At 43.1% G+C, this 19,008-nt stretch overlaps 1 protein-coding gene across 1 annotated transcript in view; it reads right to left on the bottom strand.

The window, feature by feature from the left end:
• Positions 1-19,008, bottom strand: part of CEP104 (centrosomal protein 104) — an 89,366-nt gene that overhangs the window by 25,126 nt on the left and 45,232 nt on the right. Inside the window, exons 14-19 of the mRNA XM_075279833.1 lie at positions 14,291-14,497; positions 12,470-12,586; positions 11,411-11,441; positions 6,873-6,954; positions 4,793-4,901; positions 4,564-4,702 (exon numbers count right to left, since the gene is read on the bottom strand). Of these exons, the coding sequence (XP_075135934.1) occupies positions 4,564-4,702; positions 4,793-4,901; positions 6,873-6,954; positions 11,411-11,441; positions 12,470-12,586; positions 14,291-14,497 (685 nt within the window). The remainder of the gene's footprint in view (positions 1-4,563; positions 4,703-4,792; positions 4,902-6,872; positions 6,955-11,410; positions 11,442-12,469; positions 12,587-14,290; positions 14,498-19,008) is intronic.

The following is a 19,008-nucleotide window of genomic DNA, read 5'->3' as shown; positions in this document are numbered from 1 at the left end:
GTTAGGCCGAAATGAATGGGCCTAGTCTGGAGGAGGGAGTGTCTTCAGGTGGATGTCGTGAAGAATGAGCATGTCCGTTCTTTTTTCCGGGAGCCGAAACAAACAGCTCCCAGAAAAAAGACCTGAGCGGCTCCCGTTGATTTCAATGGGAGCAGTCTTTTTGGTCAGGATTTTGAGGCGAATACCGCCTCAATATCCTGACCAAAATACCCCATGTGAACTCAGCCTTAGGGAGCCTTCACATGGAGTAAACGCTCCGCTCATTCTTAACGTAAACTCATTCAGAGTGAGCGGCCTTAAAACAGATCCCATTAGATGGCTATAGTGCTACGTGCGCTCCCCATTGAAATCAATGGGAGGCTTTTTTCCCTATTGCTTTCAATGCAATAAGCGCATATCACATTGAAAGCAATAGGTAAAAAAGCCTCCTATTGTTTCAATGGGTAGTGCATGTATGCCGGCACTCATAGAAATCAATGGGATCTGTTTTAACGCCGCTCACTGTGAACGAGTTTACGTTCAGAATGAGCGGAGCGTTTACTCCATGTGAAGGCTCCCTTAGAGTTCAAGAAAGCCTCCTTAAAGGCTGTAGTTATTAGGTACTGTGTCCACAGACACCAGGCGGTCAGATATGACCGAATTGGCACTGTGCAAAGTACGGGAAAAACATGGTAGTGGTCAACCCATACTAATTCTCATCTCAAACCAAATTTTAGAACCTATTATAGGTCATGGATAGAGATGAGCGAACAGTGTTCTATCGAACACATGTTCGATCGGATATCAGGGTGTTCGCCATGTTCGAATCGAATACCGCGTGGTAAAGTGCGCCAAAATTCGATTCCCCTCCCACCTTCCCTGGCGCCTTTTTTGCACCAATAACAGCGCAGGGGAGGTGGGACAGGAACTACGACACCGGGGGCATTGAAAAAAATTGGAAAAAGTCATTGGCTGCCGAAATCAGGTGACCTCCATTTTAGACGAATAGTGGATTTCAAATCCGGGTCATATGAGAATGTGAACTTTGTGATTATGAGACAGGGATAGCTGTACAGGCAGGGATAGCTAGGGATAACCTTTATTTAGGGGGGAATGTTATTAAAAATAACTTTTTGGGGCTCTATCGGGTGTGTAATTGTGATTTTTGTGAGATAAACTTTTTCCCATAGGGATGCATTGGCCAGCGCTGATTGGCCGAATTCCGTACTCTGGCCAATCAGTGCTGGCCAATGCATTCTATTAGCTTGATGAAGCAGAGTGTGCACAAGGGTTCAAGCGCACCATCGGCTCTGATGTAGCAGAGCCGAGGCTGCACAAGGGTTCAAGCGCACCCTCGGCTCTGATGTAGGAGAGCCGAGGGTGCACTTGAACCCTTGTGCACCCTCAGCTCTGCTACATCAGAGCCGAGGGTGCGCTTGAACCCTTGTGCACACACTGCTTCATCAAGCTAATAGAATGCATTGGCCAGCGCTGATTGGCCAATGTATTCTATTAGCCTGATGAAGTAGAGCTGAATGTGTGTGCTAAGCACACACATTCAGCTCTACTTCATCGGGCTAATAGAATGCATTGGCCAGCGCTGATTGGCCAGAGTGCGGAACTCGACCAATCAGCGCTGGCTCTGCTGGAGGAGGCGGAGTCTAAGATCGCTCCACACCAGTCTCCATTCAGGTCCGACCTTAGACTCCGCCTCCTCCGGCAGAGCCAGCGCTGATTGGCCGAAGGCTGGCCAATGCATTCCTATGCGAATGCAGAGACTTAGCAGTGCTGAGTCAGTTTTGCTCAACTACACATCTGATGCACACTCGGCACTGCTACATCAGATGTAGCAATCTGATGTAGCAGAGCCGAGGGTGCACTAGAACCCCTGTGCAAACTCAGTTCACGCTAATAGAATGCATTGGCCAGCGCTGATTGGCCAATGCATTCTATTAGCCCGATGAAGTAGAGCTGAATGTGTGTGCTAAGCACACACATTCAGCACTGCTTCATCACGCCAATACAATGCATTAGCCAGTGCTGATTGGCCAGAGTACGGAATTCGGCCAATCAGCGCTGGCCAATGCATTCTATTAGCCCGATGAAGTAGAGCTGAATGTGTGTGCTAAGCACACACATTCAGCACTGCTTCATCACGCCAATACAATGCATTAGCCAGTGCTGATTGGCCAGAGTACGGAATTCGGCCAATCAGCGCTGGCTCTGCTGGAGGAGGCGGAGTCTAAGGTCGGACCTGAATGGAGACTGGTGTGGAGCGATCTTAGACTCCGCCTCCTCCAGCAGAGCCAGCGCTGATTGGCCGAATTCCGTACTCTGGCCAATCAGCACTGGCTAATGCATTGTATTGGCGTGATGAAGCAGTGCTGAATGAGTGTGCTTAGCACACACATTCAGCTCTACTTCATCGGGCTAATAGAATGCATTGGCCAATCAGCGCTGGCCAATGCATTCTATTAGCGTGAACTGAGTTTGCACAGGGGTTCTAGTGCACCCTCGGCTCTGCTACATCAGATTGCTACATCTGATGTAGCAGTGCCGAGTGTGCATCAGATGTGTAGTTGAGCAAAACTGACTCAGCACTGCTAAGTCTCTGCATTCGCATAGGAATGCATTGGCCAGCCTTCGGCCAATCAGCGCTGGCTCTGCCGGAGGAGGCGGAGTCTAAGGTCGGACCTGAATGGAGACTGGTGTGGAGCGATCTTAGACTCCGCCTCCTCCAGCAGAGCCAGCGCTGATTGGTCGAGTTCCGTACTCTGGCCAATCAGCACTGGCCAATGCATTTCTATGGGGAAAAGTTAGCTTGCGAAAATCGCAAACTGACAGGGATTTCCATGAAATAAAGTGACTTTTATGCCCCCAGACATGCTTCCCCTGCTGTCCCAGTGTCATTCCAGGGTGTTGGTATCATTTCCTGGGGTGTCATAGTGGACTTGGTGACCCTCCAGACACGAATTTGGGTTTCCCCCTTAACGAGTTTATGTTCCCCATAGACTATAATGGGGTTCGAAACCCATTCGAACACTCGAACAGTGAGCGGCTGTTCGAATCGAATTTCGAACCTCGAACATTTTAGTGTTCGCTCATCTCTAGTCATGGACACTTTCTTGATGTCAAATTCTCAAAACACAGACAACATAAGTTTCAATTAGATGTTCCTTTAGCAGATGGAGCCTTATTAGAACAAGAACATTACTAATGCAGGAACTGGACCTCCTGGTCTCACACTTTTGGTTTCCAATGCGTAACAATAATTGGCCTCCTCGAGGAACTGAGAAAGACATACAGCTGGTGAAGAAGTCTTGTGTACATGGACACACCCGGGCCTTTGTGAATTCAGTCACAGTAACTGTAAGGACTTGGAATAATGTCCACTTCGGATGAGGAAATTCTTTGGGAACAGCATTTGAGACACGCCTGTGATCATTGTATGGCTGGTGGCAGCATGCCAGGGTGTGGGGGCAAACTCTACTGCCAACTGTAGGCATACTAGTAACGCTTGGCTTTAGCCGTTCATTTTTATGAGCTCCTATGTGGATAAAATTATTCATTTGACAACTTGAAGATGAAAATTCATGTCAACCTGCCATGTAGGATGAAGCCGACCTGACGGTGGCACCGGGAAATACAAAGGCTTCTTCTGTTTAACGTCATGCAAAGCCAAGACACTGACATGACCATGGAGACCAAATAAAGACAGGGAAACACCTGATAGAAGAGTTGGCATAAAACTATTTATTATTGTCCAATTTCCTTGTATAACTATGGGGGAGTGAAGGGGGCTGGTGGCAATATCACCGAGGCTATGCACCGGGGTTTGTGGTTCACTATAGCCTAAGAAATCAGGATTGGCTTCCAAACGCTCTCCAAAGTGTACCCGAATACTGCTACCTTCTTTACCATAATTATGATAATATGCACTTACAATGGCTCAATACCACACCACAATCTAGGTGACAGTAAGATGACCACCATCCAGCGCCACACCTATAATGAGGCAAGGTGAGATGATGTTCTCAGGCAGCATTCTGGAAGGGGGTGGCAGCGGCCACAATTTTAAAAAAAATTTTTTTTAACTTTTTTTTCTTAAATGAGCACAGGAGAAGGCCGCTCTGAAAACAACTACTGCTATTATTATACTCAGACACCCCCCCCCCCCCCCCCCCCCCCCCCCCCGAGTATAATACTCGGAGCCCCAGGGGAGGTGAGGGAACATATTAAACAGTGTTACTCACTTCTCCGCCATCCGGTGTTAATCCTAGCAGGCTTCGGGTCTATATGGTAATATCCCAGACGTCACGTGGTCTGGGATATTACCATATAGGCCTAAAGCCTGTGCTAGTAGTAATAGCCTGTTACTGCTAGCACAGGCTTTGGGACTGTATGGTACAGCTAGCACAGGCTTTGGGTTTTATGCGCAAAAATTGTGACTTTTTTTTCTCCACAGCAACCTCTATGTAGTGATCTGAAGATAAGGTACATGTACAAAATGTCTATGAAGAGAAACCCTATCCAAAAAGAAAAATGTTTCAAACAATAGATATTTACACCATAGCAGATACGTACGGTTACAAGTCTTGGCCTTGACGTGCTCCAGCAGGTGATCCTTGGATATGGCTTCAGTGCAGCGCTGGCACTTACCAAACATGTCTTTGTGATCACACTCGGTAAGAAGGTGATCTGTCAGACTGGCAATTTCCACAACCTGGTTAAGACATACGATAATGAAATAAGAGGTATGTCTAGGATATTGATGGATGAGCCTTTACTCAGAGGAGTCTTGGAAGACATCTACCTGCTTGCAGTGTTCACAACGTTTCAGCATTGGGCACTGTTTCCAGTAATGGAGATCCAAGCCTTCCTCAGTGAACGATTCATCTCTCTCCCCACAGAAGATACATAAGCTGCAAATAGGACAGACTTCTCATTACCTATATGTCATGAGGTCATACCAAAGCCCTGTATTCAATGGCCTCAGCCGCTTCCCTCAGTAGCGCCTGTAACTACCATATCATGAGCATACACACGCCAGGGAAAATTTCTTAGAAAATCAATTAACCTAGCGGGAGGTTTCTGGGATCAAGGATTATCCTCTAAGTATATAAGGCAGTGCCGGCTGTTTGGGAACTACAACTTCCAGCATGCCCTGATCATAACAGGGCCACATACTGGAGACAACTTATGTACTGAGTAGAAGAGAACATTTTATGAAACTGCAAAGATGATGAACAAAAATAAAATGATCAATCAATCAAACTTACTTTATATTAAGGCCCCACATTGCAGAAAAACGCAGTTTTTGTTGCAGAATTTGCTGCATTTCTTTTTGTCCTACGCCAGGAATGGCTTTGGCAGAAGGGAGAAGTATAAGACCTTCCTAGATAATTCACACCCTTCTGTAACCACTACTAGGTTTGGCTAAAAAAAAAAATGCAGCAAAATTTGCAACAAAAAAAATCAAACAAAAAAACCCATCATTTCCACATTGTGAGACCTTAGGCAAAATAGGTTTTCCAGGAGTTCTATACTGATGATATAAACCTTAGGATAGGTGATCAATATCAGAACAGTAGGGCTCTGACACCCAGGACTCCCATAACACAGCTGCTCAAAGCTCCCGCTACGTTTTTGGAAATGGCAGCAGTATAACTGAAGCAGAAAATCCGAAGAGGAAACTTCCTTTATCAGCTGCTGAAAAGCCATTCTCAACAGCTAATACACAGAGAATGGGGCAGGAAGCAGACAGCTCTGTTCTCTGTGTAGTGGCTGAAATGAGTGACTGCAGTTTAGCTTCCATTCGAGTGAATGGAAGCATGTTTGTAGTAACCTGGTCTGAACACTACACCGAGAACAGAACTGTCTGCTTCCTGCTCCATTCTCTGTGTATTAGCTGTTGAGAATGCCAGGTGTCAGACCTCCACTTATCTGATATTGATAACCTATCTGTAGGTAAGGTCATCAATATTTTAGCCTTTAAAGTGGTTGAACGAAGTGGTTAAACTTATCTATTCATGGGACAGTTGAGAAGTATTTGATGCAATGGCTAGCCCTTGGCTATATGTAGCAGTGCCACAGAGATGCATAGAGTACATGCTCAACCTGTAAATGCAAGGGACATAGGACCCTCATTCTTGTAAGTAGTAGGAGCTCCAGCGGTGGTACTGCTGCGACCAGCGTTGGGCTGCAGTGAATACGTGATGTCAATGTAATATGACCATTGTATCCCTGTTCAACATTGGTACTAGTAAAAACACATCGATGGAGTGGTGGAGGATACAGAAGGTATTTGTTATTTCAAAACATCCATGTTTGTGGCAGATTTTTATAAAACAGGACAACTCCTTTAAGGGTAGGTCCATATACGAAGAAGATGCAATGTGAACATTTCTAATAAATGACTTTATATATTAGGAAATTGCCATTTATACTGTTGCTCAATATAAAGAAGTTTTTAACTCTGGCTTCAAATAAGAGCCTACTTATGGCAAACCTGGAGGAATAGGGAGGGGGTCACAATATTCTATTTAAAGACATATTAGGTATTACAAGAATTTCACATACGATATATCTGCTCAACAGGTGACCTTTCCATATTTACATTTCGGCCATTGAAAGGATCTCCCTATAGGAGGCTTTTATACTTGTGGTCAAAGAATAAAATATGGTTGCGCCCACTTATTTTCACATTATAAATGGAAACTGGGAGAGTCCTAAGATAATACATGTACAGAAGAAAATCCCATCAATAGATTCTCAGAATGGTTTGGTTTAACCCATTAAGTAAACAGTGGCGGGTCTCCACAACGTCGGCTTTTATCCGCCGGCGTCTGCTGATAAGGCCATACATCTATCATGGACACAAATACTGTACTTACTTATCTAAGTAGTTAGTAACAGAGGACTGCTCATCCACAGTTTCACTGTTTGGGGACATGGGTAGCTTTTTACCACGGTCATCTAAAAAAAAACAAACAAAGAGAGTACATAAAGTCACCCAAGGGGAACATTTCATTACTAGATTATAGAACATTTACAATTAGAAAAGCTTAATGATAAATTGAGCTAAAAAAAAATTTCTCAAGCCGTCAAATGATTTTTGGTAGTTCCCCTTTAAGAGAAGGTTTGCATCACAGGATATATATTTTTCTAGGTGAGAACATTTTGGCCATTAATTCACACAGGAATTGTCACCTAACAGTCTCAGGGTCCAGAATGCTAAGTGTACAGTTCACATGTTACTAAAATAGACTTTATATTCGATTAGGGCATCAGTACAAGGTTTACAGCTCAACCAGAAAGCAAGAAAGCAGAACTGAGCCACCCAGTTACTGTAATCGCTGGAGACACTTATAGCATATGTGGAAGTTACAAATGTATTCCCTAAAGGGGTAATCTTGTGAATAAAGTACATATATGATTCCAAAATTATACTTTCATTTTAAACTACACTGTTTCCACCCAAAAACCTTTTTCATCTTTTTTTTTTTCTGTGTTCCCCTCAGAATCCCTCTATTGTGCTGGACAAAGTTACATGACCCATTTGTCCCTTTATGTGTGTTTCACTCTTCTTTGCTCTACATCAGCACAGTCAGTCTCCCTCCCCATCTGGCAGCTGTAAATGGGGTCTTCAGTATATTCTCAAGTCAGTCTCCTTCTCCCCACAGTAGCTGTAAATATAGTAAAGCTTCCAGTCAGTCTCCCTCCCCATCTGGCAGTTTCACATATAGTCTCAAACCGTCTTCCTGGCAGCTATAAATTTAAGACCTGCAGCCACCCTAACTACCCCTTTAGTAGGCATCAATATAGATAGCCCTGTATATAGATAACAATTGTACAATGGAGTCTGGGGTCTTGAAGAGTAATAGGACTACCCAGATCCACACATATGAACTACCACATTTATTCCCCTTTATATATAGAAAGTTAAATTACTGGGTTCTGGTCCTTCTCTGAAATCAGCCAGTATAGTATCTGTATAGTCCTATGTTCAGCGAACAGAGCATCTCATATGCCAAAAATAGAAATGAGGACCCTAAAATGTCACATGGCTAGATGTTCATTCCTTGTTTCATTGATGTCTAGGATTTTCTCTATTTTCAGTAATATTACAGAGGGATTGTCGTTCCCTCTTATAAGGTATTTTTTCTTCACTTTCAGCTTTCTAAGCCAATTAAAACTTGTTATTCCAAAGGCAATAAAATAAGGTGGAAAAGAGAAACAGCAAAGTCAGCAAACGCCAAACTTGTCAACCTGGCACATCAGCATGGGGTACAATAAAGAGACCGCCTGGCATGTAAAAGGCTTCTGTGTATAACGGCTGCGTCGGATCTATTTCCAAACAGATACCAATGAACACACATTGATCCCACTAACATATAATAGAGTCCGTCACGCTGCCATTACATTCAGCAGCAGAATTACACTGCAGACTGCCCCATTCTTCTCATAGGTTAACCCCAGAGCTGGACAGTCTTTATTGAGGAACTAGTATAACCAAAACTTTTTGATCTGCGTTCCAAATGTGCACAGAACATGTAAAAAGAGTCTAAGTGACTTTGAAAAACAAAAACAATAATAAAAATAAATAAAAACAGCGCCCCTCCTAGCATTGGCTGGAACTGGCATTGCAGCTGGCATCTGTTGAATAGAAGAGAGCAGCAGTTGCTAGTTACATCTATGGGTACAATATAGAGAACCAGCACCCTTATTAAAACTCTGGATAATGTGATAATTGAGGTATTAAGCGGGCCGGAGCGCGCTGCCAGCCTGAATCACCCCTGTAAAGATACTAATGTTTTACTTCACGCTTTCCTTGAGAAGTTACACGTTGCTTATTAAGACACAGGTGGGAAAGTTATGAAGTCATGTACTGTATGGAAGTGGAGCGTGATGGTGAAAATAGTCACTGACTACCATGGCTCTGGAGACTGGTAATGGAACAAGTTACATAAAATAACTCCATTACATCAGTGGACATGAGCACATTTATGGGTCATACTTTGTTTTAGTTACCTGCATTGTAGTATAGTACAGTATATGTAGCTACACCAATAAACCAGTAACTACGTATACATACATTATGTGTCTGCACTGTATATACTGAGAATGCTCCCTGTGTATATCTCATCGTATCCATAGTAAAGGCACATGCAATGATATCCCAGAAAAGTAATGTGCCAAAAACACTTTCAGTGTTAAAGCATAGCTAAACTTTCTGACAACTTGATTTTCTGGCAGTATTTGTGTTATAAGAAATTTTATTAACACATTTTGGCTCCTTTCTGTGAAATCCTGCATTTTTTTTTTTTACTTTTTCGCTTCTTCTCGTTGTGTATGGGCTGCTGAGGTCCCCAATGTGCCCCAGACGTGGGACCAGGAAGAAGAGACCAAGGATAACCTGCGTCAACATCGGAACAGGAGTGGTGGGATATTGGTGGGGGTGAATATAGCTTTTTAAACCCCCTCTGAGACCTTTGCCAGCACTTTTTTTCCACTGGACAATCCCTTAAGTGTCACTAACTTTTTAGACATGTGACTCAGAACAAAAAAACGTAATGCACTTTATTCAAAAATGTTTGTTTTCTGCCTGTTCATTCCCTGCTACTAGGGAAGTTCTGTCCTTTGTTACCTTCAAAATCTTGATGGGGTCACAGTGAGTGGAGGAGAAAGGGGCTGGTCTTTCTTCACACAGTGAAAGAAGCCATAATGTGATTATTAGAAGTAGAAAAACTGATAAGACACCTAGTATGAATATCAAGACTGGACATTGATTAATTTTAATAACTTTAACATCTTCACGTACTGTAACATCAAAGTTATTGCACTGCCAGTGCGCCCATATGGTCATAGGCAGAGGGTGGTCCTATGACCAATGTAAAATATCAAAAAAATGTTGTCACCCCCCAAAAAGATTGAAAGCAATACAATTAAAAGCTAACATATTTGTACCCCAGAATGGTATAGGTAGAAGCTATAACTCTACAATGCTGTGTTAATGGAAAATGAAGTTGAAAACTCTGGAATGGCTACAAACACAGGGCTGCTTAATAACCAAAGTTGTTTATTAATAACCAAAGACATTTATTAATGTTTGTACTAATATTATTTGGTTTTTGTGTGCTTATTTTTAGCATGTTACTATTTCAGTGTAAGGGATTACATAATAAATCGACCTGCCCAGCTCATCATGCTTTGCAACAGCGATTTCTAACAGCGCTGCTGTAGACCCTTGCCATTGGGGACTGTGACGCTCTGGTTAACCACTTCAGTACCGGGCCAATTTGTGGTCCAGGACCAGACACATTTTTGGTTTTTTTTTGTATGTGAGGTTTTGGGGGCTGTAACATTTTTCTCGTATGTCTCAAACTAATTTTTGCGTCTTTTTTCGGGGACACATAGGGCTTTATTTTTATGTTGTTTTTATTTTCGAATGTGTTTTAATTTTTTTTTATATCCGGGAAAATATAAACACAATAGGAGGGAAATTGTGTCTGGTTTTCACTTTATTATTATTTTATAACACAAAGTGCTACAGAAAAACTTTACAAAATAGTTTTTCCTTTCCGTTACGGTAATTTTTCATTTTGTATGGTGTTGTCGGGGGTGGGGCTATAACTTTTAATAACAGCGTTTTATTAGCGTATTATTTATTTATTTTTTAATTTTATTTTAATTTTTTTAAAACTATTTTTATTATATTTTATTTTTTCAGATTGTGTCCCCATAAGGTCATAAGAGACCTTTGGGGACATCTGATCACTTTTTTTTTTTTTGTTAGGGAGGCTGATTTTCCCTATAACTGAGGCTGCTACATTTAGCCTCAGTTGCAGGAGGAATCCAGCCTCCTGCACACTGTTCTTTACACTTACAGAGCTGATCTGGGTCCTGTAGGACCCAGCAGCTCTTGTAAGAAACTGAGCCCGGCGGATCACGTGACTGCCGGGTCAGAGGGCGGCCGCATCATGGCGGCGCCCATAGCCGTGTATACAGCGCTCATTGAGCGCTGTATACACAGCGATTGAGAAGGCAGGGAAAGGAATAAACCTTCCCTATCTTCTCTCTGGGAGCTCCGGCTGAAGTTACAGCCGCCTCCCAGTATCAGCAGCTGCACAATCTCGTGCAATAACGGTGTTCTGATTGGACGTACCGGTACGTCCTGTCAGAACAAGGCAACCACTTCCCGGACATTTATAGTCTATGGGCGGTCCGGAAGTGGTTAAGACGATGGTAGCTGCATTCCTTCATGGAACAATATTTACGTCCTTAGGATTTTTTTTTTATCTTTCAGGAAAAATTATTTGGTACTATCTTTTTCAGCATAGTAAAAATAAAAAAAAACATGTATCAGAACCTTATGAGGCTTTACATACAAATGCCACATATAGCAGTTTATACAATAAATTCTTATACTTACCAGCTTTTGCTTTCTGTATTTGTTCCTTTCCCTAAAAACAAAGAAAAGCTGTCACAAATGGATGGACACCATGCAAAAATCATAAAGTCTGTTGGAATGGTCAATTTTGCTGCAATTGTGTCACAAAAACAGTGTTTGGAACTCAAGCAACCCCCCAACTACTGGGATCAGCTTGAGAAGGAGTGCCAGGTTGCACATGCACATTGCCTCTCCATACATTCTCCATGGTACTGCTAGAAATAGCAGTATACTGTATAGCGGTTGATCATTTCTAGGAGTCCCATACAAGTGAATGCAGCAGCCATGCATGTGCGACCAACTGCTCCATTAATTTTTTTTTTTTTTTTTTTTTTTTATTTAATGTAGATTGTCAGCCCCACATAGAGCTCACAATGTCCATTTTTTCCCCTATCAGTATGTCTTTTTGGAATATGGGATGGAAATCCATGCAAACACGGGGAACATACAAACTCCTTGCAGATGGCTTTTTGCCCTTGGTGGGATTTGAACACCAGGACCCAGCGCTGCAAGGCTGCAGTGCTAACCACTGAGCCACCGTGTGGCCCCCTGCTCCATTCATTTGGATATGTGAGGGACCCTTCTTGAAATCTTAAGACTAAGCAAGTTACCCCATCGTATCCACAGGAAATTAAAATAACCAAAAGAAAGAAGAAAGGACCAGATATCCTGCAAATTATAGCAAATATTCATTTATGTGGAGAGCTCCTTTACGAGCAGAAACACAAGTAACCAGGTTAAACTCAATAGTTTCCACACCATAACTCTAAGCAGAGAATATATAGTAAGTGACATTATTGTTGTTAAAGTTGTGGTCATTGCTGTCAAGATGTGTTTCTGCAGTGAGCCAGAATCAGAATGAGCACAGTGTTCTCTGCTTCCTGACACTTTCTGACTTCTGGCTTATGTCTGCAGTCATCCTGGGATCGATCAGTGTGTGAATATGTATATAGAAGGAATAAACCTGGAAGAGACTGGAGTCTCCTGGATATGGGACACGTGAGGAGTTTAGCTCACCGGCCAATATACACAACCACGTACCTTGCCAGCCTGAACCTCAGACTGCATCTCCTTAAGAGCTGCCAGCTGTTCCTGAAGAGCTCGAATCTCCTCTTTCTTCTTCCGTTCTGCTACTTCTGCAGCGGCTTTCTTCTGTGCCTGAGGAAAATATTAGTGAGTTAGAAAAAGGTTCATGAAGTCTAAAGAAATGAACATACAACAAAGGCTTAAAGGGGTGTTCTGACCACAAAAGGATTTTTTTTCACATGGATGTGATCTGAGTGGGGGGTCAGACTTGTATTGAATAGGATTGGCTGCATGCACTGCACATCCACTGCTGTAACAGCTGATCAGTGCAGAGTCCGGGGGTAGGACCCGCACATGTCACATACTGATAAGCTATCCTTTTGGAGCTGAACAACCTCTGGTGACTTATGCTGCCAATTTTGGCAGGATCCACCAACAATCCAATGTGCGAGAGCAGTCCATTTCTTTCTGGACATCTAGTGATGCAAGGATCGGACATGCTGGATTTCAACATGATCGATCCATTGTTTGTCTGAGACATAGGTGATACAACAAGTGTCCCCTTTACCTTATCAAATAAAACTGCTTACTCAGCCGTCCTGAACAAGGGGGAGTTTGAGGCAATCTACACAAAACATGCATGTACAAGACACAAATACAATTAAACATTCTGCACAAATATGCCTTTTTTCCTTCTGCGTCCCACTTCCTTAATCTATGCTATTGTGAGCAGGCTGCTGGGCGGTGCTACATGGCCCATATTCCCAAAAAACACTGGCATACTTATTATAAATTCTTTATTTCTCCCCTGCTCTACATCATCAGTCTGTCTCCTCCCACCCCTGGCAGCCATCACTGAAGTTCCTAGTTGGTTTCTAGGCAGTCTTGTTCTCCCCTCTGTCAGCTGTAAATATTGTTCTTTGTAAGTTCCCAGTCAGTTTCCTTTCCCCTTTGGCAACTACAAACATATTCCCCAGTGAGTTCTTTGTCAGTCTTCTTCCCACTCTGGCAGCTGTAAATAAAACCTCTGATAAATTCCATAGTTAGTCACCATCCATCTCTGACGGCTCACTATCGTCCCCAGTGAGTAGTCTCCCTTCTCCTCTATTAGGATACATTCACAATTCATTGGAGACTCCCTCAGAGTGTCCGCCTGAAATCGGAAGAAGAAAAAGTCCTGCAAAGAGGACTTTTTCCTCTGACAGTTTTAATATTAAGATGAGGGACCGGTTTTTAGTCAATAGGGCCTGACAGGCTACGTGTTTACCTGGTATTACATCAGTCCACCTATTTATTGTTCTGGTCCTCTGATGGACCAGAACAACGGAAAGGCATGAGTGTGACTCTTATTCAGAAACACAGATTCCTAGGAGTTATATATAGTTAGCTAGTTAGATAGTAATTGAATGATGGAGTCTGAAACAGTGAGTAGAAATAGCATTTGTGTACTATATGTACATGTCCACCAGAATTCACATCATTAGGTGGACAGGCGCATTGATATACATTTTGAACAGTAGGTGGCACCATACAGTGTCAGAACTCTTTAAATGCATATAAATGGAAAATTGTTTATTTTTTTTATAATATTTAATGATGAGAAATTATATCTTACAAACATACAATATAAAAGGGACTCGAGCATATAGCAGCAAGAAAATTCAGAGATGTGATCCGGGTTCTGCAGTTTATTATTATTATTGTTTATTTATATAGCACCATTAATAGTTTCCTTTCCTTGTTAAGTGTGACTTTTAGGCTGAGATACAAAAGTCTTTGCAACATTCTTATGTCTAAATGAAGGTAGGAGAAAAACATTTTCATCTGGACTCCTACCTTAAGTTCAGATTCTGTGGGTCTACCATCAATTTTGGAGAATCCATCAAACAAGGTTTTATACAGAATGTTTTTGCGTATGACGGCCTCGTCTGTCGGCATATGCTCGAGAACCTGAGCTCGATTCTGCTGGTACAAGTAGAGGATAATCCGCACGCCTTTGTCACGCACTTCTGCGGTGGTGTAATCCAGTGCCCCTAAAGCAAACTGCAGGGGAAAAAAAACATTACAGTCATTTTAGCAATAAGAAGGGTCTGTGTGGTTGCTGGTTGACAAAGAATGTCTAGCAAAGCCGCCTCAATGCCAAGAAACAGCTGCAAAAACTAATAAAAGTGTACAGTACATAGTATCACCTCTCTACAGGACATTTGGAAGGCAACGTCTTGTATATGGAGTGAGAAGGAGACTGGAGAAAGGCTTGAGACTATAAATATATAGAGTGGGTACAGGGGGCATCGTCTGCATGCGGATCGCAGCTGGTAATACACTTAGGAATACCAAAAGACATAAAAATGGCAAAAAAGCCATTAGAGCCTCGGCATAGTACAAACGTTACCGCCACTACAAAATAGAAGGGAACCTTCTGCCCCAAGACTGGCGGCTGAGTTATAGCATCCTGATGCCTGATAAAGATGTGCTCAGGAACCATAATAAACGCTCGGGGGACAGATTATTGTTAGCACGATGGACACTGCTGCACTAAGATTGTTGTATTGTTCACCTGCCTTGTAAATGCAAAGTGAAGCAACTTTCTAAATAGACTTTAGAAACATTTTCCTATAATTTTGCTTGTGCCACGTGGTCGAGCACCTTCTAGAGACCCCCCACTCAGTAAAGATGAGACACGGCCATGAGATAGTGGGCAGTTTCCTTAAATTAGCAGTACACGTGGCCATAAGACCATGGCCAGTCTCCCTACACTAGTAGTACACAAGCACAATGAGCATTTCTAGCAGTACTGATGGAGTTTCTCATTGTAGGGCTGGCCATCCGGGGAGTGAGCGGTGAACCGGAAAAATATGCAAATTTGTTTTCCAAGATGTAAATAGGATAAGAGTGCCTCTGCTTGCTGCCCTCTAGGGGCAGCCCCCTTAAACATCATGCCCAACAAGTCTTCAAGGGATCCTATCAGTCAGACAATTTTTTCTAGGTACCACGTCGGAATAGCCTTAAGAAAGGCTATTCGAACGGTTACCTTTCGTCGTCTTCACCGTGCCGCCGTTCGCCTACAATCCCGGTTCTTGTCAGTATGTAAATGAGTTCTCTTGCAGTACTGGGGGCGGGCCCAGTGCTCAGACAGCACTGGGGGGGTCCACAATGCTGCGAGAGAACTCTCTCCAGCGCCACCTCCTCTTCTTCAGCAGCGTCATTTTCAACCCCTACTTCCAGCGCAGGTTTCCGACTTCTAGGCCTCGGGCAGAGCAGACTGTGCATGCCCACAGGCCACGAGAAAATGGCCGCTTACAATACTGTGCAAGCAGCCATTTTCTCGTGGCCTGTGGGCATGCACAGTCTGCTCAGCCCAAGGCCTAGAAGTTACAAGCCATCGCCAGAAGAAGAGGCTGAAGATGAGGCGGTGGCGCTGGAGAGAGTTCTCTCACAGCATTGGGGATGCCCCCAGTGCTGTCTGAGCACTGGGGCCCGCCCCCAGTGCTGCAAAAGAACTCATTTACATACCAACAAGAACCGGGATTGTAGGCGAACGGCAACGCGGAGAAGACGATGAAAGGTAGGAGACGAATATCCTTTCTTAAGGTTATTCCGACGTGGTACCTACAAAAAATTGTGTTTGACTGATAGGATCCCTTTAATACTATGATGCGAGGTTTAGCCAAATCAGTATCCCAGCTGTAGACAGCGTTATTTCAATCTGGTTGAATCTCTTAAGCACAGTGTAGGGAAAACTGATTTGGCAGAGATGAGAGACTTCTAGACCAGGTTCTGGCGATAATATCACTTCTTAAGGAGAGATCACCTTCACAAGGCTTTTGTAAGGCTCCATACACCTTTGAAGGTGATCTCTCCTTAAGTATTATCACCAGAACCTGGTCAGTGACCTGGATTCATTACTCATTGCTCCACTTCCCTCTCCGCTGACATCACATGAGAACCCAGAACAGAGACAAAACTGAATTCATCCTCACTCCATGGTCATTGCTCTGTGTGGGCAATGAGGAGGCCATTATACTATGTGTAGAGACATAAGGGTCCAGTAACAATTTGGTAGTATACCATGAGAGGTGTCTAAGAGGGCAAACCAGTGGCGCATAAAAGGGAACACAGCATAAAAATGGGTGGAGGAGGGACTCTCCTGGTTACAGGGCTGAACATTTTGCCCACCATTGATGGGACATTGCCTCACTCCCTGACCACTCCACTCGGCAGTAGAGGGAACAATAGTCTCTGTAACCCCTCGGCATTGCTAGCACAGTTCTGCAAAAAGACGTTTCTGATCCCCTACACTTGTCTGTTCCACAAATGCAGACCTTGACTATAGCACGGACCCTTGGCTGCAAAAGATACAGCTGTGTGCATGAGCCCCTAGAAATGAATGGGTCCAAGTGTGGATAAAAACTATTGCTGTATGCAGGAGGCTTTACATTTGTATAAAAGAAATTCCTATATGTCAAAGGCTCTGTACATATTAGGCCAAGTTCATACGTGAATTACGTCTGGAGTCATTTGGTCCAGAAAAAAAAAAAAAAGCTTCCTAATTAGGAAGCTGTTTTTGGACCTTGATGCGTTTTTTGGAGCATTGTCAAAACCGCTCCAGAAAACGCCAGGCGGATTTCCCCTCCCGGACAGTGAATGGGCTGTAAAAAAAAACGCATCATGGTTGTTGACTCCCTTTCACTTCTATTGACCTCCTGAGGTGGAATCTGCTTCAAGAAAGGTCATGTTGCTAGCAGTCTCCATAGACCACCATTGTGAGGGGGCGGATTATGACGTGGATTCCGCGCCATAATCCGCCCCCTCTGTGCCCGTGCGAACGGGCCCTTAAAGGGGTTCTCTGAATTTTATCAATTACCTATTTTTAGGTCATAAATTGAAGATCTGTGGGGTCCGAGACCCAGAACCTGCACAGATCATCTGTCTGAAGCCCTGAGTGATTCCTCAGTTCGATGGCTTGTTCGCAGCTCAGTCCCATTCAAGTGAATGGGTTAAGCTGTGACAACAAGCACAATGGCTTTACATTGTGTGTATTGTGTTAGGTTTTCAGTGTATGGAGGCTGCATTGCTCACCCATATGCTGCGGTCTCTTCAAACAGCTGTTCAGCGAGTGTCCTGGAAATAATAAGCTTGGAAAACCCCTTTAACATTGTTGGTAGTGAAGTTTAGGAGCGCAGTTTTAATTTCAGCCACATTAAGGAGACTCTCATTAAACGCAAGGAAAAACAGTGATTATCCCCAATGAGATTTCACCTGAAAGTAAGCAGGCTGATCGCCCCAAGGATGACGATACTTCATCCCTGTTACAAAGGTCTGTAAATGTTCTGTTACTAACAATAAAAAAAAACCTTTGCTAACGTATTTGCAACAATATTCCCCAACATAACACTTAAAGTAGCAGCTGGTTGGCATGGCCTACTGGCATTTGCCGTGTCCCATCTTTCTGGTGGTAGGGGATGAAGTCATTTAGGGTGTGCACATCAGCAACAAAAATGTCAGAGAGCAAACAAACCAAAAACACAAAAAACAACTCCCCTTAACTCCCTCTAAAGCAAAACTAACATCAGAGCACAGGCCAAGTCTGTAAACTGCTCAAAGATAAAGGAGAGGGCAATGGCCTCCGCTTAAAAAAAAAAAAAAGACAAAAAATACCCCCCAAACAGGCCTACCTTTGATATTGAGGATTTCTTGTATTTTTGGTCTGATGATTAGTACACCTACACATATATCACACCGTGTAAAGCATCTATATACACTGTGTGTACCTTGAAGATCATTGGACACATAAGAAAGACTATTCTTCCCCTACCTTTAGAAGTCTTCTCTGTGCCGCCGTTCGGTATATATTCTCGGTTTCTTCATTATGGTAATGAGTTCTCTCGTAGCACTGGGAGCAGTCAAACTGAGGTCATCCCCTGTACTGCAAGAAAACTCTCCAGCGCCACTTCCTTCTTGTTCTCTGCCTCTTCTCTCCTGTTCGCGACAGGAAAATGGCTGACAGACATGCGAAGTGGGCCATTTTCCTGAGGTCGAACAGGAGAGAAGAGGCGGAGGTGGAAGAAGGCGGCGCTGGATAGCTTTCTGGCACCACAGGGGACACCCACATTGCTGTTTGAGCACTGGGAATCAGCCCCAGTGCTACGAGAAAGCTCATTACCATAATGAAGAAACCAGGAATATATACCGAATGGCGGCACAGAGAAGACATCTAAAGGTAGGGGAAGAAGTCTTTCTTAAGGCTATTCCGATGCGGGTTTACCTAAAAACAGGATTCTAATGATAGAATCCCTTTAACAAGTCTCACATTGTTATATGCAATACATAAGTACTGGATATCCTCTACAGTACACCTGAGCATTGTCGTCACCCAAATGGAAATCTCTGTTTTTCTTATGAATTGCAACATTTGTGATTGACATCTTGCATTGTATATAAAGACATATTCTTAACATTTTCTTCTAATAAAGTAAAAAAAAAAAAAAAACATGAATAAAAAAAAATATATAATTTAATGAAATTTATAAAAAAAAATAAAAAAATTTTTTTTT

Source organism: Leptodactylus fuscus, chromosome 6, assembly GCF_031893055.1.
Source record: "Leptodactylus fuscus isolate aLepFus1 chromosome 6, aLepFus1.hap2, whole genome shotgun sequence".
NCBI lineage: Eukaryota > Metazoa > Chordata > Amphibia > Anura > Leptodactylidae > Leptodactylus > Leptodactylus fuscus.
The sequence above is the reverse complement of the archived record's forward strand: the minus strand, read 5'-3'. Positions and strand labels throughout refer to the sequence as shown.